This window comes from Diabrotica undecimpunctata, chromosome 6 (genome assembly GCF_040954645.1).
Source record: "Diabrotica undecimpunctata isolate CICGRU chromosome 6, icDiaUnde3, whole genome shotgun sequence".
NCBI classification, from domain to species: Eukaryota; Metazoa; Arthropoda; class Insecta; order Coleoptera; family Chrysomelidae; genus Diabrotica; species Diabrotica undecimpunctata.
In genome coordinates this window covers 114802457-114824320 of record NC_092808.1, presented here as the reverse complement: position 1 = coordinate 114824320, position 21864 = coordinate 114802457, and the positions used below count along the sequence as shown (strand labels likewise).

The window sequence follows — 21864 nt, the reverse complement described above, 5'->3', positions numbered from 1 at the left end:
AATTTTAGTTTTGTTCAAAAAACAATTACTCAGTTAGAATCACCAAAACTGTCATTGTTCGAAAGTACAGCATTAATAAAAGAATTTGCGTCATGTTGTCGGAACGTTAGAGGTAATATTGGAAAAGATATTTTAAAAAAATTTGAAGCTACTATGGAAAAAAATAAAGGTTACCATATTCTTTCTGAAGTAGTCAGTGTTCTAGCTGGAAATATTTCGGAAACAATTAATTTAGAACCAAATGTTTTGGTTAGTTTGAAAAATGCTCCCGTTACATCAGTTGATGTTGAACGAAGTTTTTCCATATATAAATATATGTACTCAGACAGAAGCCACAAGTTTTTGTAAGAAAATTTTGAACACCACTTGGTCATTTATTGTTACCATAATTCTAAATAAGTTTATTCATACTTAAAAATGATGTAGTTACTTAAAATAAATGTAAATCTTAATGAATAGTAGGAAATATTTAGTTATGTACACTTTTTTTTTTAAATAAAATTGTTACTATTTTACGATTTTTTTATTTATTTGTATGCATATTTTGTAAAATATTTGCATATTTTCGGGTAAACATGTGCATATTTTCTACATTTTTATTTGCATATTTGCCGAAGTCTAGTAATGATACATTGCCGCGTAGGCGCAAAATTTCGGGCCAATGCTTTTTAAATGCATTCATTTTTTTCGAATCCTGAGAAAACTAATAAATATTTTTGAAAAATTTAAATGCAGAATGAAAGATTACATTATTACTGAGGGCCGAAAGTCCCTGAAAACTTCTATAATGTTTATTTTAATAAGTTACAGGGGTGAAAAAGAAGAGAAAATTTAGTGTAATTTTTAATTTCAAATATCTCATTCAAAAAAACTTTTTGTTTATTCTAAGGGACTTTCGGCCCTCAGTTATAATGCAATCTTTCATTCTGCATTTAAATTTTTCAAAAATATTTATTAGTTTTCTCAGGATTCGAAAAAAATGAATGCATTTAAAAAGCATCGGCCCGAAATTTTGCGCCTACGCTCTTAATATCTGCAGAAATATTTATGAACTGACGATTAACAAAATCTCTTTAATCATTTAACTCGGGTACATATTGATTTGATTTTAGATTTATTTATATTAATTTACGCCAAAAAACGAATCTATTCATGTAAATTTTATAGCATTTGCGTAAAACGTTAACTTTTTGCATAAAATGTGTGTGATCCCCTTTATTTAATGTTTTGTATTTTGAGAATGAATTCCGAAGTGGAAATCAAAACGTCAAATAAACTTAATTTTAAAGTAAAAATAGTAAATTGCATATTCCCTTGTTTATTCCCAACAAAAATAGTAAATACAACAAAATAGCTGCAAACAATATTAACCATATTTTCAACTTAAATTGTGGTTACTTGCCAGTACAGACAGTAATTAATTCTAATCATACAGTTACAATTTGCCCTTTATGACTCACCCTTTATATGTAATACGAAAAGAATTCAAAAATATAAAAATCATGCTGAATACAACCCTTAAGACTTGTTTACACGAGTAGAGTTGTGAGGAGAGTAGAGTAGCGAGTAGAGTCAACTCTACTCGCTACTCTACTAAAAATGGCTTGATACCGTTCACACGAGGAGAGTTACAAGTATAGTACTTATGCTAGTATACTGTGGAGTAGGTGTTTGTTTAGTACACTTTAACCCTTTCACTGCTCTTGACGAGTATACTCGCTTATAAGCTGACTGCTCTTGACGAGTAAACTCGCGTAAATCATAAGAACTGTTTCAATATGCAGTAGAGCTTTGTTATTCGATATATGACGTCACCTGCTCATAGACAAGTCGAATCTTGCGTTCCGTCTCTGTCCGCGCACACCGACAGTACATACGCTCAGACTGCTTGACTGCTCTAGACGAGTTAACTCGCATAAGTTACTATACAAAATATTTGCTTGGTTGCAATTTGAACTCGAATCAGTATTGTTTTACCCGTCGTGAAAATGAGTCGGAAATATCTTACTGATGCAGATCTCGCGCGTATGCTAGAAGAAAGTGATTTTGAAGACGATTTTATGAACGATTATGAGAGTGACGATGGATGGCCAAAAAGCGATGAAGAAGATGCAGAAGGTAAACTAAATATATATTTATTAAGCTTTTTGTACTGCACGTTGATCTCAAAACGTGTGTTGTATATTTTTGTGTTTGTGTTGATTTTATATAAGCATTTCTTTAATTTTAGCATCAACGCTCGTGGAAAAATCACAAAATGTTGCTGAAAACGAGACTGAAGATGATGCAGAAAATGAAACTGGAGATGAATTGAACAACACACCAGCCGAACAATTAACAACAACTATGGAAGCTGCGGCATTTGTTTGGAAAGATGAAACGTTTTTACCAGTCATACACCTTTTTGATAATACTAATTCTGGATGTAAAATTGATAGTTTATCAGATACACCACATGCTGTAGATTTTTTTGAAAGCTTTTTCACGCCCCAAATAATAAAGAAAATTGAAGATGAGACAAACCGATACTATGAACAGGAGAAGTAGACAACAGGTTGATGTGAATTCACATCTACAACGATGGAAATCGGTTAATATAAATGAAATGTACTGCTTTTTAGCAATCAATCTGTTGATGCCCCAGACGAAAAAATCAAATGTTAATGATTATTGGACTAGTAAACCTTTTATGAATACTCCAATTTTTGGGCGCTTCATGACAAGAGATCGCTTTCTACTAATTTTGCGGATGATGCATTTTGTTGATAATGATGAAGAGTCTGTCAACAGAGATAGTTTACGTAAAATAAGGATTATAGTCGATCATTTGAAATCTAAATTTAGAGAAAATTTCAGTCCGTTTCAAAATCTTTGCATAGATGAAAGACACATTCCTTCAAAAAGACGTCGGTTTGGAGTTAAATTTTTTCTCCTTTGTTATTGTGAAACCAGCTATGTTCTCGACTTCATCATATACACGGGAGCCACATCTAATATTGAAGAATATGAAGTTGAAAAACTGGGAAAATCTGGTGACATTGTTATGTCACTTTTGAAGCCTTACTTGAACAAGGGGCATAACTTATTTGTAGATAACTGGTACTCAAGTCCTATGTTATTCTCACAACTTCACGATCTAAAAACGAATACCTGTGGAACAGTAAAGTCAAACAGGAAATTTATGCCAAAAATTGACAGAAAACTTAAACGTGGTGAAGTTGTGCCCAGATCTACAGATAAACTTCTCATGCTGAAATAGCAAGATAAGCGTGAAGTTTGCATGCTCACTAGCTGCTACACTACACAACTAAAAAATACGGAATGTGTAGATTATCTTACAGGAGACATTATCAAAAAACCACATTGTATCATTGAATATAATAATAATATGGGATCAGTCGACAAATGTGACATGCTACTTTCATCTATAGAAAGTGTCAGAAAAACCATTAAATGGTACAAGAACGTGTTTTTCAATTTGTTGGATCTGGCTGTATTAAACTCTTATCAGGTTTATAAAGCCAAAACTGGTGAAAATATTCCAGTAGCCAAATTCCAACTCAGGTTAGTAGAAGAAATTATAGCTAAATATCATGTTCCACCTTCCTGCATGGGAGGAGGCAGAAGATGTGGAGCTGACTGTGACTTGATGCTCACAGAAAGACATTTTCCTGATGTAGTTCCACCGACAGCCTATAAAAAAAATCCGACTAAGAGGTGCGTTGTATGTGACAAAAATAAAAAACATGCAGAATCAAGACATATGTGCTCCGTCTGTCATGTAGTACTTTGTGTTGTGCCTTGTTTTGGTATTCACCACACAAAAAAAGACTTTCGATTCAAATGATTTACAAAAATTGACATCATCTTTATAGCTCTGTAAGAATGATAAGTGGTTTCTTATTTCTTTTTGACTTTTGTTCTTTACTATCAATAAAAACTGTCTGTCACTTTGTTAACTCTTATTTCATAATCAGATATCCGAAAAAATCTGAACTAGAAATTGAAAATAAAACTGTTCTGCTGGTGTATTGGTCCTGTATGGTGCGCTGCTCCAGACGAGTATAATCGCCGGAGTGTCAACTAGTCAACTGTCCAATAACGAGTATACTCGCATTCGTGGATTTAACGCGCATGGGACAGGCATCATCTTTTAAGGTTCCCACAGTGAAAAGGTTAAAAATATGATTGAAAATATTATTTTCAAACATCACTTATTTTTTGGGATGATGATTATTCCCCTATAGTTATTGATCATTATTTTAAAATGATTGGATGATTATTTTATATGAATTTTACAAATAACTTAAATAATGACCTGTATAATTCATAAAGAAATATTATAGGAATTTCTCAATATATTAAATGAAAAAAACTAAATCAAAGGATGAGAAAATGAAAAATAATAAATTGTCAGCGAAAGAAGATGGGAAAGACTAAAATAGTTCCCAGTAACTATTATTACTGGTATTGTAAAGTAAAAAATATGAAATTAAAAAAAATTGCTGTTTTTACTATTCTCTTTACAATTTCATAATATTTTCAATCAAATTTCTATTCAGCGGCAGTTTTTGTTGGTGTTTTTTAAAGCTTTTTACATGCTTTATCACATTCATTAGTAAGATCTTTTTTGTTTCCAGTATAAAAAAAATTATGAAACATTTCAAAAATCAAAATAACAAATTATGGTCAGTTTTGACATTTTGTATACCTAACGACCACACCTTCGCTAAGTACACAAATGAACTCCTCTGCTGTGACTGTATAAAAAATATGAAAATGTTTTAATAACTCTTATCACACTTTATAATACAATAGTTGAAGTAATAATTGCAAAAAATCAACATTGTATTTATAAGAAATTATGAAAATTTCTGTATTTTTAAAATTTAAATAATATATTTAAAATTAAATAAAGAAATTTTATTATTTATTTTTTATATTTTAAATAGATTCAATAAATTATTATATTTGCTCATAAAGCCACCTGTTAACATATTAACAAAGCATAAGTTGTTTACTTATGATTATGACAAAGCTGTCAAATTCAGACCACATATTAATAATAAAATAAATATCATTTGATGGTAAATTTAATTTATATATAAGCTAAATAATATGTTCAAAAAAATAATTGTATTTATATGAAATTATTTTAAAATGGGAATTATTATTAAAATTTAAACAGATGATTCAATGTTGTTATTAATCAGATGACATTATGACTTTTATTAAATTTTAACAATCCTTAGGAATCAAATCTTTTTGTGTCAGATATTCTTTTAATCTTTTACTTCCCATTTAATTTACATATTTTGATAGTTATTTTTCATGTAGTTCTTAAACCTGCTTAGAGTAAATATATGATGGCTAGAAAGGAATTGAAGGAGAGTAGTGAATTTATGTCAAAAACCGCTATTCTATGACAGCATATTAACCTTAATCTTTGTAGTAGAATCTTTTTTTGAAATTTTTTTGAATATCACTTGAGTATTTGGGTCCAAGGATGTGTCTATCTCATCAGTAGTGCAGGAAAAACCAAAAGGAGTATCTTTTATTCCTGAAAATCCCGCAAACTGTGGTATAGATGTCCCCAGAAGTTCTGCACTTCTTCCACTATTAGATGGCTGCAATTAAAGGAAATGTAAATATATTTAAGGAAATATGGCATTTAAATTTGTTACCCTCGCATTGTTTTTTGTTCTATTTGCCACTTTATGCTTGCCACCCATGATCTTACTTATCACATATGATTGTTAAAGTTGTTCACAAGTTTGGAATAAAAAATTCTAATATGAAAGTAAGACAATATTTATATTCTGGTTAAAAGCATCCACAAAACTATGTAACTTCGCAAAATAACCATACTTTATGACTTTGACAAGTCTACTTCTTCTTAACACATTTAGACAAGAGTTGCCTGCCTTTCAATGTGAATGGGTATGTCGCTATACAACCAAGAACCAAGTACACCGCACACCAAAGAAAAAGCTGTTAAATGACAATTGGCATAGATATATTGACAGATGCTACCATCTGCTGTCAATATTTGGAAAGTAGTTGAAAGTTGGGCGAGTGGGCTCTAGCAGATTTTTCTGTGGCAGTTTATAAAATTGTTATTTAAATATTAATAAACTGATTTTAAGTGATTTTTTTTGTGTAGATAACGTGACATCTATTTATATTTTTGAAACGGACTGTTAGGACATGCTTGAATATGCCATTTATTGTACCAGAGCAGTCTACTTATGCAATATTTGGTGAGTATACTAGTGTTTTGAAGGTTATCTTCAAATTTGATTTACATTTATACATTGCGAAGCTCTAGCTCTCCTTTTCAAACCAAGGTAGTCATATATATCGTTACGACTTTTGAAAGAAATGCTGATGAACTTCTAAACTGCTTTTCATTGTGTACAGTTTGGTTGTCATATTTATAAACATCAGATCAGGATTATTTTTACTGAAATTCAAATAACTATCGATTATTATGATCTAGTTTTATAAAAAGAAATTAAAGTCAGGCCAAGGGCTTTAGTATTTAAATACCTACATTTATTTATATAAAGCAGATAATATGGTTTTATACAAGGACAGTTTTTTTATTATAAAAACTACAATTAGGTTTTTGTTAGTTTAAAACTGGTTTCTTCTTTACTAGAGACTGGCTAGTCTGTAATTTTTTGGAAACAATATTGAAATGGATTTATTTTCTCTTGACACAGTGAAAATAAATAACTGGGATTAGGATAATTAATAAATATAACAAAATGCAGAAGTGACTTCAAAACCCTATCTGTAATTTTACTAGAACAGTAGCAGTTTATCTAATCCCAATGTTACTCTACAGGTTAATTTCTATTACTATTGAAAAAATATAATTCTGTCTTCAAAACTATCACTTAGTCTATACTGCATCCATAGAACTTATAGAAAAAAACAATTGTAAATGTGAAAAATACTATCAATTGAGTACTAGTTCCTTAAATAAGTAAATGTACATAGCTTGTAGTAATATTCAGTTACAGAATGTATGACTGGTTTCCCAAAAAGATTATGAACTAGTGTTTGACTAAAGTATCCAAATAATATTCAAATGTTATGCAGTTTTTCAGATATATTGACAGAATTGTTTAAAAAAACTGAAAGTGGACAATCATCCAAATATACAGCTGACAATATTGAAGCTGTTCACTTCAAATTCCAAAAACATTAATTTCAGCAGTAGCCTAACAAATTTCTTTTTGTTATATGATAGTTGCCAACTTATTTTAAAGATCTACTTAAACTATCCCTATGAAGTTTGTATTTTAAAGAGCTCATTCTAGTGGATTATTTAAACACTATTGATGTTTTTTAACAGTTTAAACATAATCAAATTAATAAAAATATTGTTAATATAGTGTGTTTCTAAAATGAGCTTTAATTTTTCTGTTCTGAGCAGAATGTGATGTCATCTGGAAATTTTCATTTATGACATACTCAACATAAATCAACTGTAAGATGAGGAATTACAAAATTGATATTTCCAACAGCAAATCAAGAACACTAAAATCCCACTTCCAACTAGGTCTTGAGGTTCATAATCAAGAAAAACTCAGAAATCTCGTAACAGAAAAGTGTGAAGAGGTTGGTACCTCAAAACAAAGTTTACACAAAATTTTACTGTATTGCAGTAATTTGAAAATAATTTTGATATTAAAAAATTGTGTTTCTTTTTTTTGATAATTTTTAGGTTATACTTAATATTTGTAATAAAAATATGTATGTATAAAGATGAGAAAACACAAACAACATCTAAAATAAACTATGCAAAAGTATAAAATAAAAGCTTTCAATAATTTATTTCGATGGATGGAGTCCATTGTACCCCTTGTGTACCATTTGTGAGTGTTTTATTTTTAAGTGTCTTTAACATGACGTCAACTATAAACATTTTATTTGCAGAGTGGCTTCAACAACTGAAAATAGATATGTCATATCAGGTGAAAGAGTATTAAAAATGTGAACGAAAAATGTCAAAATATATAGGGTGTCCCATATAATAAACAAGTTGGTATTATATTTCCTTAGTGAGCCCCCTAAAACAAATTATTGTGCGCCACTGTACCCTACCATAATATATCCTATCAAAAGTTACAATAAAGTTTTTTTACAATTTTTTTTAATAAAGAAGATAATATGACCCTGTCGTTTTCGACTTGTTTCAATAATCACCCTGTATCTCGCTAATGTAAGATGTTTACTTTAATTTTTGCCGAGCTTTCCTTGACTGCATCGTTTTGGATGATATATGTGTTTCTGCATCTTTCTGCTATTCTTTTTTATATACCTAAATACCTTATTGAGTTGTCCTGCAGATTTTCAACTTTTATCTTTGTGGTGTATTCTGGTGTTTTGTTATCATATATAATATATATATATCTGTATCATAGAGGTAAACGGTAGTAACTCCATTTTTTTATTTTTTAATTTGGACTTAATACTTTTGCTAAGTTTGCCATATTCAAATTTTATTTGTGGCAAAAGGTGGTATACGAATTATTATTGGTGGCCTATATATTCTTATAAGAAAAAGTAGTATATCCTTTGGAGAATGAGGTGAAACGTGGTAACTCCATCAGCTGGTGGATTTGTTTATCAGGCGTGCTATTTCTTGCCCAATTTTTTTTAAACACTAAATATTTTCGAAACATTTGTACGCACTGTTCTTAAAAACGATAATATGTGACTGGGAGGCTTTGTGACACAAGATATTAGGGGAAGGCATGAAGCATTTAACAAAACACCTGAAGCAGTTTTGAATCGAATACGAGAAAACATTCAGTCGTTTCCTTGCTATGACAGTCATTATTCTCGGTCAAAAACTGCAAAAAAATATCTCGGACCAGAATTAGGCCCTGAAAAAATGTACAAAAATATATACCTTAAAGTGTGTGGAAGAGAATATTCCAAAGAATGAAACGGTTAAATTAGGGCCGTATAAAAAATTTTCAATACCGATTTTAATTTAGCAATTTAATCGGTTTCGGTTGAACGTGTGATACTTGCGATCGTTTTATGCTACAAATAAGAAACTGTTCCGAACAAGAAACGATATCAATACGGCAAAATTATGAACAACATCTTCAAGATGCAGAAAATCGATAGAAAATGAAGCAAACGATAAATAGGAAAATTCAAGTTATAATGTATGATATACAAAAATACTTACCTACGCCTTGTTTACCCAATAATTAAAGTTTTTGCAAGTTTAAATTATGGACTGTAAATTTCATGATATATGACGCCGCAGAAAATAAATCTTATTGCCTTATCTGGGACGAATCCGAGGCTGGAAGGGGTGGCCACGAAATTGCCTCGGCATTGACTAAATGAGCTATGACAGTTCTATCACAAACTGATGTGGAAGAATTGGTTATTTTGTCAGATAATTGCCCCAGTTAAAACCGCAATGTTATGGTAATGATGAGCTACTTTTGTGTTTTTATTTGCGCTTACGTAGGCACTTAATGTTTTATACACTTTATCTGCTGGCAAATGCTGAGGCAAAAGACCTTAAGTCACAATATTATCCAATATATAAAAAAAAAATTATCACGCTAAGACAATATAAGACAATATTGTTTAACTAATATACAATATTACAATTATATAAATATATAACTTCATAGGTCTTCAGATTTAGAATGATTGCAATAATTTTCTGGAATTCATCTTATTTACTCATTATCCCAAAACTTCACTAGATGGACATACTACCATTTACCTCTACGGTACAGATATATATATATATATATATATATATATATATATATATATATATATATATATATGTGTGTGTGTGTGTGTGTGTGTGTGTGTGTGTGTGTGTGTTTTCATTCGAATTTTACACAACAGTAGCTTATGATCGTTTCCTATTTCTGCTGATGTTAGTGCCCTTACTTTCAAAATTTGGGAAGGAAGTAGCTTTCTATTTAAAAGAATATAGTCGATCATAGATATTTGTCCTCTGGAATTTTCAAATCCAATCAACGTACGGCGTTGATTGGAGACCATCACCTAAAGACTCTGTTGTACGAGCGCTAATGTCGTCGCGTTAGCAACAACCGGACAATGACACTACCATTGAGTAAATTATACGAACGACATTGCCGTCGGCGAGTCCGCGTTATCCTGACGTCAAGCGTTGCTATCGCCGCCGGTAGCGTTGATAACGCGCAGTTCACGTGTTTCACATAGCGCGTATGAAGTTATACGTAGCGCTAACTCGCGGATTTGTGGCACTGTCCTATTGTTGTCTTTGTATTATAAAATATAATTCTTTATTTTTAGTAATTTTAAATAACAACAAACGCAGAAGATAGTGAGCAGGTAGAAGATAGAAGATATTTATTTTACTGTTTAATTTTGAAATATTGCTTTAGTGAGTCAATATTTTAAAATGCATAGAAAGTAATATGTATACATAAGTATCACTTAGGATTGCTTCCGTTTTTGTAAACAGTTTTTATTGCAGATTTTATTTAGAAGAGAATTTTACATTTCTTTATTACTGTGTCCTTCTTCTATATTTTTTCACAGACAACCCCAAGCAGTTCATCAAAAGAAGCAACTGACATCCGACAGTAACCAAAGAATTTATCTTTATACATCCGGTGTTTTAAAAACATTCTATGAAACTGCCCTGTCGACAAACCAGAACACAGCACAGGGTGTTTAGTGTGTACCACACCGTCTATTTTTTCTCCGATTAGTTTCTTCGTATTGTAAAATTTGTAGGAAACCTAAATAACCTATCTGAATCGTATCCATCTTACAACTAGTACGTCAGGACGGCAAATGCGTCCCCAAAACGCTCCGTAAAAGTTTTGAGCCGCGCTAACAACGCGACGCAACTACAGTCAGGTATAACTTGGAACTTATGCGCTCTGTTTTCCGCGGCAACAACGCGACGACATTAGCGCTCGTATAAAAGCATCCTTAGGTATCTGTTATACGAACGCTAATGTCGTCGCGTCAGCAGCGCTGCGTTAGCGTCATCAATGATGTGGCCGTTCGTATAATTTACTCCATGCTATAATGTATTAATCTTAAGATTATAATTACTAGGTTTATTAATTAATTAAGTTAGGTTAAGTTGATTGATTTTATTTTCTTCTTTACCTCAGACCAAAATTATATTCTGAATACATTTCCGATATATTTGTTTGATGTTATCTTATGGTCTAAAAATTAAAAATAATAACAGAGTTGTTGGAGGTAGTTAAAAAAGTAATGACAACCTTGAATTTTTTTTATTTGGCCTATTTATTAATAAGCAAAAATATTCAAATGCATTCATTCATTTCAATAATTAGCCAAACGGGTGGTACATTTAGGACATTTTGATTAAAGTTATGGTAACAGTTTTAATTTAAAATAACTAGAAATAAAGTTTGTTAATGATAATTATTTAAAAGTTACGAATTCGGAAAGGTTATTCTTATTACAAGGGATCGGTTCATGAATCGTCATATTTGTTCAATGCTGCTAAATCTTCATGTTTGTACCTACCATATCTTTATATATGAACTGCCAAAGTTAAATTGTGTTTGGTATTGAGAGAGAGAGAGAGAGAGAGATAAAGAGAGTAATAAATCACTATTAAGTGGTCATTTCTTAGGCGTATAAATATAGGTAGATATATTTATACGTGTATAGACTAATGTGGACTATAACTTTAAAACTAAATACTCACGTGACTACTTCAGGATAAAAGTGCCAAAATAAAAAATTGTCAAAATTTCATTTGTGTGAGATAATGCCCAAATATTTGAGGAGTAACAAAGAGAAGAAAAAGAAATTACGATAAAAAACGATAATTAATAGATTTTGTTCAGAGCCATCAGAGTAGATAGCAACTTTGTACGCTGCCACTTGGCAGGTGGGAACATTTCTAGAGACGTCTTTATGGCCTTTTAATTTGAGTTTGTACACATTTACGCATGCCTGATGATACCAATCTAGTTAGAAATAGTCTGCTATCTCTTGGGCCTACGGTATACAAGGAAGGTAATAGGGCCAGTGCTACGCTTTAAGCGCCTATTATTATCCCTGGTTTTACCCAAGGTACCCATTCTATTCATGTTGAGTCGACCTATTCAAAAAATCTATATGTTTCTGCCGGCGTTTTCATGTACTGCCTTAAAGACATCTAAGTTAAGCTTTTTCGGAAGATGTACATTTTGCATGTGAGTATATGTAATATATATACAGACATCCACCACCTCAGTGAAATCTACTCCTTTCTTTTAACAGTAGACAAACAGCATATGAAATTCAATAATTCAACAGATTCCTTTTTAGAATAAGATTATTACATTACCATATTATCACATAGTTTAACAATAGACTCTTAAGTAAAAAATCATACAGCACATTCAATTATAATAATCAACTTTTCTTTAAAAAAAAATTTAAATACGACATCATTCTATACTACTCCTCAACCTTTACATAATAACTAGGTCTTGGAATTAACCAAGATCTAATTATCAAACTCTTGTTAAAGTGATCTTCAATCACTTTAACAATTTCAATTTTTCTATTTGATTCTAATCAAATACAGGTGCAGACACCCAATGAAGGCAAAGACCACTAAAATCTCCATTCTACTTTGACCATCAAGGAAAGATGAAGATTTTAGAGGTTAGAGTTTTCAAACCTGTAAATCAACCACATTGTCGGCTTTACATGACATAAAGTTCAGGTTAACAATTAAATAAAAAAAGATGTAAAACTCTCTAGAGAGGACTTTCTGTCTAATACACAATAGTAATAATTGTGCGTTGTCTTTATGCCAGTCTTTGTAAATTTACAATACATGTATTTTGTGAAAAAAACTTATACAATTTTTTACAAAATTTTTATAACTTTGACCAGCTTTCTTTACGGCGATAATCTCAAATCGTAAGTAACTTAATAGACTGTCAAATGTTCATGTATAACTATTTGTAGCTCATCCCTGATGATGTCGATGACTATCGACGAAATATTGGAATAATAAAAGAACAAGAGTACACTTAACCTATTCTTTCAGCTGTGTTTACCCAAAGAGTCTCAAAGTTTATTTATATTTATATATATATATATATATATATATATATATACATATATATATATATATATATATATATATATATATATATATATATATATATATATAGAGAGAGAGAGAGAGAGAGAGAGAGAGAGAGAAAAGAGAGGCTATGAAAAAACAAGTACATGAAATCGTAAAGCATAACAACAGACGCGATAGCAGAAAATTCTATAAATCCATAAAAGAAAGCACACAGTCATTTAGACCAAAACTAATGATATGCAAAGACAAGGACGGAGAACTACTAACAGAGAAGCAAAAAATTATAATGAGATGGAAACAATATTTCGAAGAAAATCTAAATGCAGACAACGAAAATGAGCAGAACGAGACAATATATTATACGGCGGAACTGCACATCAAAAATCCGAGTTATGAAGAAGTAGTTCAGATAATAAATAAACTAAAAAACAATAAAGCACCAGGAACGGACGGAATTTCGGCAGAATTATTAAAGCATGGAGGATCCGAACTCTGGGAAAGAATCCATTACCTAATAACATTAATATGGACGAAGGAGCAAATGCCAGAGGAATGGACAGTTGGCCTCATACAGCCAATATATAAAAAAGGAGATAAGAGGGAATGCCAGAATTATAGGCCAATTACATTGCTAAATGTAGTATACAAAATTCTTTCTGGTATAATCTACAATAGATTACTAGAATACTCCGAAAATATAATTGGTGATTATTAAAATGGATTCAGACCAAATAGAGCCACTACAGATAACATATTCATACTAAGAACGATACAAGAAAAAGCTTATGAATACGACATAGACCTATATAATATGTATATAGACTTTAAACAAGCTTTTGATAGTGTGAAAAGAGACAGAATGCTGGAAGACCTTTGTAATCTAGGTATACCTAAGAAATACATCAGCCTCATAAAAATGACGTTGCAGGGTTCAAAAGCCGCAGTCAGAGTAGATGGAGAACTGACTCCCCTGTTTAACATCAACATGGGAGTAAGACAGGGTATCAACCATGCTATTCAACCTAGTTCTTGAGGCAGTCATCAGAAAAACCAATATAACCGGCCATATAAACACCAAATCAGTACAAATTACTGCATATGCAGACGATGTAGCCATCATTAGTAGGAATAAGCCACGACTAATGGAAGTGTTCAAACAAATTGATCCTGAAGCAAGAAAAAGAGGTCTCAAAATAAACGAAGCAAAAACGAAGTATATGACAGTCAAAAGAATAACTGACAATGAAAATAATATCACAATAGACAACTATACTATCGAACGAGTGGATGCCTTTACATATCTCGGCACAGAAATCAATCAGAAGAACTCCGTAAGTAGCGAAATTAATGCACGTATTTCCAGCGGGAATCGTACATACTATGCTAATAAAAGATTGATGACATCGAAATTATTAGACAAAAGAACCAAAATGACTATCTACAGAACACTGATTAGACCCGTAGTAACCTATGGATGTGAAACTTGGGTAATGACGAAAAAAGATGAAGCCCAACTCAGGACATTCGAGAGAAAAATACTGAGGAAAGTATATGGCCCGGTACAAGAGGAAGAAGTATCTTGGATCGTCGCAACATCAATTTTATATTTTTCCTTAGTATATGCTAAATGTTTAATGCTCTCTCCTCATTAGTTCCCTTTACATTGCAGTGTCCTATCACCATCGCGTAATACGGTATAATATCTATTAAAGCTGCAAGAAACTGTTATAATACAACAACTTACTCAATAATTATATTACTCATAATTCATTGCGTGAAATAAACGAATCTTTCGTGACATAACAAAAGCAAAATATAAAAAGAACCACTTTTTCTGTATTTCAAAAAATGTGTAGATGTTTTGTAGGTAGGTTTTCTTCAAGTGGACGTATTATTTAATTGTTTAAAGAGTATGATGTATTAAAAAGAAAGTCAAAAATAATAGGAAGAGTTAATTTTTAATCATTTTAATTGCACTATTCATCACAGTAAAATTAACCTAAAAGTATTTTCTTTAAAAAAAAAAAAAAAAAAAGAGGTTAGTCTTTGTATGTGGGTATATTTTATTTTATAAAAACCCTTAAAAGGGCAACATTACAAGCACGAACGTTTTCGGAACAACTGTTCCATCATCAGGTTAAAATACAGGTTACCATGCCTGAGCCACCAAAATATTTGGGTAAAAACCCTTTAAAATGAAAAATGTTACCAAAGATTGTACATGATGTTGATAATATTATATGATGTTTAATATTTTAATTAGATTTTACTTCAGGTAACATACACCCATGCTTAAGTGAGTTCCAGTGTCCGGAGAGTAAACCTCTTCAAACGGACTACGGCTGGTGCCAGCCGTAGTCCGTTTGAAGAGGTTTACTCTCCGGACACTGGAACTCACTTAAGCATGGGTGTATGTTACCTGAAGTAAAATCTAATTAAAATATTAAACATCATATAATATTATCAACATCATGTACAATCTTTGGTAACATTTTTCATTTTAAAGGGTTTTTACCCAAATATTTTGGTGGCTCAGGCATGGTAACCTGTATTTTAACCTGATGATGGAACAGTTGTTCCGAAAACGTTCGTGCTTGTAATGTTGCCCTATTAAGGGTTTTTATAAAATAAAATATACCCACATACAAAGACTAACCTCTTTTGTTATACGTGGTATACAGCCAGCTACAGGAATTATTTTCCTTGTGGATTTTATTTTCTTTTACTTATTTAGTTTATTAATAAACAAATGATATATTAAAATTTATTTAAAATGTAAATAATAATTTTAAGTTATAATTAAATATACTTGAAATGCTTGTGCCCTTGCTAAATATGTCAGTAGGTGATAAGTTTCTAGTGCTCACTGCTCACGATATACAGGGTGTTTCAAAAAGGCATGTCGTAAATTAAATCACCCATTTCGGGGACAAAAATAAATTGATTGAATCCAACTTGCCTTAGTACAAAAGTGTACACAAAAAAAGTTACAGCCCTTTGAAGTTACAAAATAAAAATTGTTTTTTTGCATTATCCCCTAAACTAGTTGACATTTTCTAATTAAAATGGACACGTTATTTCTTGTTCTGAAAGCATTTTTCATACAAAAAGAAACAACAAAATCTAAGCGCACAGAAAAATTTTAAGGGGGGTGTGCAGCACTAAATTCCCCCAAACTTTTAAGTACGTTCAAATCAAATGAATTTTGTGGCAACATTCGTTTAACACATTATTTTTAAAACTTTTTTGCCTCCTATCACTTTTTCGAAAAACTAGTTTTTTCCTAGTTGGCCATAAAATTACAACTAGTTTCAACCGATACAATAATTACAAGTAGTTCCATCAATAATAGTCAATAATTTGAAGCTATCATTTATTGTGTAAATAAGATGAATATTAAAAATTTTGATATTACAATGGCCTACACATTTCAGGAAATGGCAGATATGCATTTAACTTTGGGTAAGTTGGATCAGATTAAATTATGATTTCAATAAACTATCGGGGTGAATGTCAAGGAAATAGTGATGCAGCCGCAAGGCGTTATGTAGTAAAATACCCCAATCGAAATACACCCGATAGACGATTATTTCTGACCATTGATCGTCGTTTACGGGTACATTCCAACCGCAAGTTGCTGGCAATAGTGGTCGTCCACTAATGGATGAAAATATTTTAGAAATCATTGAAGAAGTCCCTGGAACAAGTACAAGGGTAATAGCTGCTCAACCAAATGTTCCTCACGTAATGGTTTGGAGGCGTTTGACGGATCAGCTGCTTAAATCCTATCACTTAACAACGATTCAAGAGTTATTGGTTGAAGATTAGCCTAAAAGGATTGGATTTTGCGATTGGTTGTTAATGGAAAACACTCGAAATGTCAATTTTATTAGAAATATTTTGTTTACCGACGAGGCTACCTTCAGTAGGAATGGAATAACAAACCATTATATCGAGCACATTTGGGCCGACGAAAATTCTCACGCCAAAAAAACGACTCACCACCAAAGGACTTTCAAAGTTAATGTTTGGGCAGGAATTGTGGGTAAAAATCTAATAGGCCCAGTATTTCTTCCCAACAATTTAAATGGTTATAATTATTTGCAGTTCTTGGCAAACGATTTACAAGAGTATTTGGAAGAAGTGAATATTGCAATAAGGCAAAATATGTGATTTCTACAAGATGGCGCTCCACCGCATTACAGTAATGAAGTCCGGGAATACCTTTACAGGCAGTATCCTGGTCGGTGGATTGGAAGGGGTCGTAACGCACCTATTTCTTGGTCACCCAGAAGTCCAGGTCTTAACCCCATGGACTCTTGCTTTTGAGGGTTTATGAAAAAGAAAGTGTATTCTGTAACAATAGAGGACGAACAACAATTGAGGGTTAGAATAATTGAAGCTGCAAATCAATTTCGTCAGAAAAATATGATTTTTCAGCGCATTCGGTTTTCCTTATTAAAACGATACCGAATGTGTGTTGAAGGAAATGGGGGTCATTTTGAACATTTATTGTAATATCATTTATAGAGGTTATAGACATTTTTGTACTTGTTAATTCATTTAAGCCATTTATTTAGTTGCACGTAATTTTTTAAAGGTTAATGAAAAGGACCGTAACTCAATAAAAACTGTTTTTTGAAAAAAGATAAGAGGCAAAAAAATTTTAAAAATAATGTGTTAAACTAATGATGCAACAAAATTCATTTGATTTGAACGTACTCAAAAGTTTGGGGGGATTTAGGGCTGCACACCCTCCTTAAAATTTGTCTGTGCGCTTAGATTTTGTTGTTTCTTTTTTATAAAAAATGCTTTCAGAACAAGAAAGTAACGTGTCCATTTTTATTACAAAATATTAAGTAGTTTAGGAGATAATTCAAAAAAAAACAATTTTTAATTTTGTAACTTCAAAGGGCTGTAACTTTATTTTTGTCCCCGAAATGCGTGGTTTAATTTATGACATACCTTTTTGAAACACCCAGTATATTAAGAAGCTTGTGTATTTGGTGTCGATGATATACAGTGCGCGTCCAAAGTCCGACTTCCTCTCTTTTTTCTACTATACCATAAAAATGCTTTTTTTATAAATGCTTGTAGTACTGAATTAGGACACCCCTATATTATTTTTATGCTTACTCAGTATGCTCCTGGAAAGTCAAGAATTTTTCTTGCACTGGGAGTAAATTTGAGTTAATTTATCAATTTAAAGATCGCTATCTTGAAACGGCGCGACATCTGTCTATATAAAAATTAGGACAACAAGTTACACTATTTGTCCGGTAGGGTAACTACGCCACCTAGGAAAAAAATCTGAACACCAACATCTGAAATTTCAATCATATTTTGTTCTTGAAACCGTACGTTTACTTAATAATACCAATAATATTAATTACCTAATATTAATAATATCGGTTACTGTAATTTTAAGGTAAGAAGCAAAATCATTTAAAGCTTTATGTAAGTTTAGATTGAAACTCATAGCGACACCTAGGAATGAAATCTGAACTATAGTAACTATAATAACAATATAAATAATATATTGTATTATTTTGTTCTTGAAACGATACTTTATTACTAGTATTTATATGCAAAGAAAAGTAAGTAAATTAGTTGAAATGCAAAAAAGGGTCACTATATTCCGTTTCTAAGCGTCTTTTTAGGAGTAAACCGCTCGCCTAATACGGTTGATTTATTGTGAATCATTCTACAAACTAATGATTTAAATATTCTTACTTGAAAATTTTAATACTTAATCAGTAATTAATTTTTTCGCGAAATTGATAAAAATATAGGTTACTGTAATTGTAAGGTAATATTTTTATTAAGCAAAATATCTTTTGAGCGTTTTGTTTTGGGGGCAGAATAGTTAGATCCTGGATCCTGGTGTATGATACACCATTGGAAAGGAGAGGGGTAGCGAATATGTTAAGACAGAAAAAACTCACATGGCAGCATTGCCAAAAGGGCATTACATCATATTTCCTATCTCCGTTATTATTGGTCCAATTGGAGCGTGTGATGCGTTAAATGAAAGAGGGTGATATAACAAATATTTTAAGATAGAATAAACAAATAAGGCGACTAGCAAACGCGCACTACACAGTATCTTCATTATTAATGAACGTATAGTTACATTCGAGATATCATACGGCATTATAGATAAAAATAGTTTAATTAAAAGACAAATTTGGATTTATTGACTTAAAGAAGGCCTCAGTCTGAATACAAAATAAACAACTGATAAAATCTTAGCATGCGACATAGGAAATGAAAGGGGAGGATATAACGAATATATTAAGTAAGAAGAAACAAAGAAGGCAACTACCAAAAGGACATAATTATTATTTAAATGGAAATAAGCCACAATTAAAGGTTAAAGTAAGTTTATTGACGTTTCAATTTCCACTTCGGAAATCGTTCCTAGCATAGAGCACTATGGATAAAAATATATTTACTTTAAGACACAATTTTGATTTATTGACTTAAAAAAGGCCTCTGGTTGAGCTTAAAATAAATATTGCTCAAATTCCAACATGCGACATAGCAAATAAAAGGGGAGGATACGACGGATATATTCCTATAAGGAAGAAAATCTGAGCTGCAACCAAACCACTCTCTCAGGTTCTTCAACCAGGAAACGCGTCTTCTTCCTACGTTTCTCCTACCCTCTACTTTTCCTTGAATTATGAGTATCAATATGTTGTATCTTTCGCCTCTCATCACTTATGTCCGAGATATTGCAATTTCCTTTCTTTTATTGTATTTTCCATTTTCCTCTCTCTTCCTATTCTCCTTAACACTTCTGTATTCGTTACTCTATCTACCCATGGAATCCTTAACAATCTTCTAAATATCCACATTTCAAACGCGTTAAGTCGATTTATTGTATTCCGGTTTAATGTCCATGATTCATCTCCATAGTAGAGTACACTGTGTACATAACATTTAATTAGCCTTAATCTGAGGGCCAATGTCAGATCTTTGCTGCATAAAATCTTTTTCATTTTCACGAAGTTGGCACGTGCTTTTTCAATTCTGACTCTTATTTCTGCAGTATAATCGTTATTTTCTGTGATTATCGTTCCCAAGATAATGCATCTTCGTTATTAATGAACGGATATGATGATAACAGACACAGTATAAGGTAACTTTGGTTTATTGACCTAAAGAAGGCCTTTTACTGAGTAAAATAAACAACTAGCCGAATCTTAGCAAATGACTTATCAAATCAAATGACGTGAGACGTATAGTACATCTTCTAAATGTGCCTATCTTCTAGAGATGTAGGCGACCACATAGTACATACAATGCAAATAACGTGCCATATATATATATATATATATATATATATATATATATATATATATATATATATATATATATACGGCAGAAGTGCACCAGATCATACTTTTATATTTATTTGGTTTACAATACAAGAAGTTTATTGTAGATGGCAATTTATTGGAACCGCCGTCGCATGCGACTGGCAAAATCACTAGTAATCTTATAAAAACCTAGTAGAATACTGACTAACACAAAAGTTTTTAAGTATCACATGCCATATATAGTCATTTAGGAAAAAAGTGATATCAGGTTGAATGCTCGAATAAATTAATTTTAATCAAATAAAAGGCAGATATCGAGCACAATTATTATTAAACCTTGCCAAGTATTTTCGCTCCTAGAGCATCTTCAGGGACATTTCGACAAAATTAGGCTATCCAACAATATGGATAATATATGAATAATAATAGATTCTCTCTCCTGATGTCACCCAATATGTAGCTTCTTCGAATTTATAAAATAATTTTAAACTGTTGTCCTTTATCTCTTGTTGTGTAAATGTATCGGTTAATGTTTATGACATTCACAATATTGTTGGATAGTCTAATTGTGACGAAATGCCCCTGAAGATGCTGTAGGAGCGAAAGTACTTGGGCAAGATTTAATAGAAACTGTGCTCGATATCTGCCTTTTATTTGGTTAAAATTCATTTAGAAAAAAGGTCCATAACGTAAAAATTTTGAAAGTTACTTAAAAAAATTTTAACTGTACTAGAATGTGAGAAATTAGAAAAATTAATTGATCTGTTCGAGTGTTTTTCGTAAAAGCATATTATGAGAATTAAACGATAGAAATTTTGAAATATATCGCACGACAATCTAGGAACATAATGAGTAACACAAGACTTTTCCAATGATATATTACTTGCCATACGATCTCATTTACAATAATTTGACAAAATGGCATACGTCATACATTTTCTACAGGTACCTTAGTTAAGTTACCCAAAAATGTATTAATTTAAGTTATATATTTCAGAAAATAGTTGGGATGGGGCGGATGTTGGACACTCACTGGATGTGAAGATTAATTCTAAGAAGCCATATTAGTTCATAAAGAAATATGCCTGTAATATATATTTTCCTTCTTCTGGTGCAACTCATATCGGAGATTGGATATCATAATGGTTAGTCTAACTTTAACTGCTCTTAGCATTCACTCAAGTTGCGTAGTCAGGATTAGAATAGTGCGAAATCTTTTTGATTTGAATAGAGGTGAACTCATTTTTGTCACAGAGCATGCGAATGAGATAAAAGAAATAGTAAGAATAACAGAATCATGGATGAAACCCAACTCTGTTACGGACTACAATATTGGAAAAGCTTTAATATATTTATTCGATAAATTGACAAGTTATGGCTCAGCTCTACGAAAGTTGTATATAAAATTAGTAATAG

General features: G+C 31.6%; 3 protein-coding genes across 3 annotated transcripts in view; 2 read left to right on the top strand and 1 right to left on the bottom strand.

Moving 5' to 3' along the window:
- Ltn1 (E3 ubiquitin-protein ligase listerin) overlaps positions 1-5915 on the bottom strand; it is a 93833-nt gene extending 87918 nt beyond the window's left edge. Inside the window, exons 1-2 of the mRNA XM_072535185.1 lie at positions 5685-5915; positions 5439-5627 (exon numbers count right to left, since the gene is read on the bottom strand). Of these exons, the coding sequence (XP_072391286.1) occupies positions 5439-5627; positions 5685-5732 (237 nt within the window). The 5' untranslated portion in view covers positions 5733-5915. The remainder of the gene's footprint in view (positions 1-5438; positions 5628-5684) is intronic.
- On the top strand, positions 1913-3611 carry LOC140443762 (uncharacterized). Its single transcript, XM_072535186.1, has 2 exons — positions 1913-2118; positions 2231-3611. The coding sequence occupies exons 1-2, from the start codon at positions 1989-1991 to the stop codon at positions 2545-2547; spliced, it is 447 nt and encodes a 148-aa protein (XP_072391287.1). The 5' UTR covers positions 1913-1988; the 3' UTR covers positions 2548-3611.
- Positions 5916-6041: 126 nt separating the features above from the next.
- rdx (BTB/POZ and MATH domain-containing protein rdx) overlaps positions 6042-21864 on the top strand; it is a 264099-nt gene continuing 248276 nt past the window's right edge. Inside the window, exon 1 of the mRNA XM_072535183.1 lies at positions 6042-6260. The gene's annotated coding sequence lies outside the window, so the exon portion shown is untranslated. The remainder of the gene's footprint in view (positions 6261-21864) is intronic.

Bases quoted from the DNA above. Each gene is read 5' to 3' on its own strand.
- LOC140443762 (XM_072535186.1), top strand. From the start codon at position 1,989: ATGAGTCGGAAATATCTTACTGATGCAGATCTCGCGCGTATGCTAGAA. The intron at 2,119-2,230 runs GTAAACTAAATA...CTTTAATTTTAG, and splicing joins CGATGAAGAAGATGCAGAAG to CATCAACGCTCGTGGAAAAA.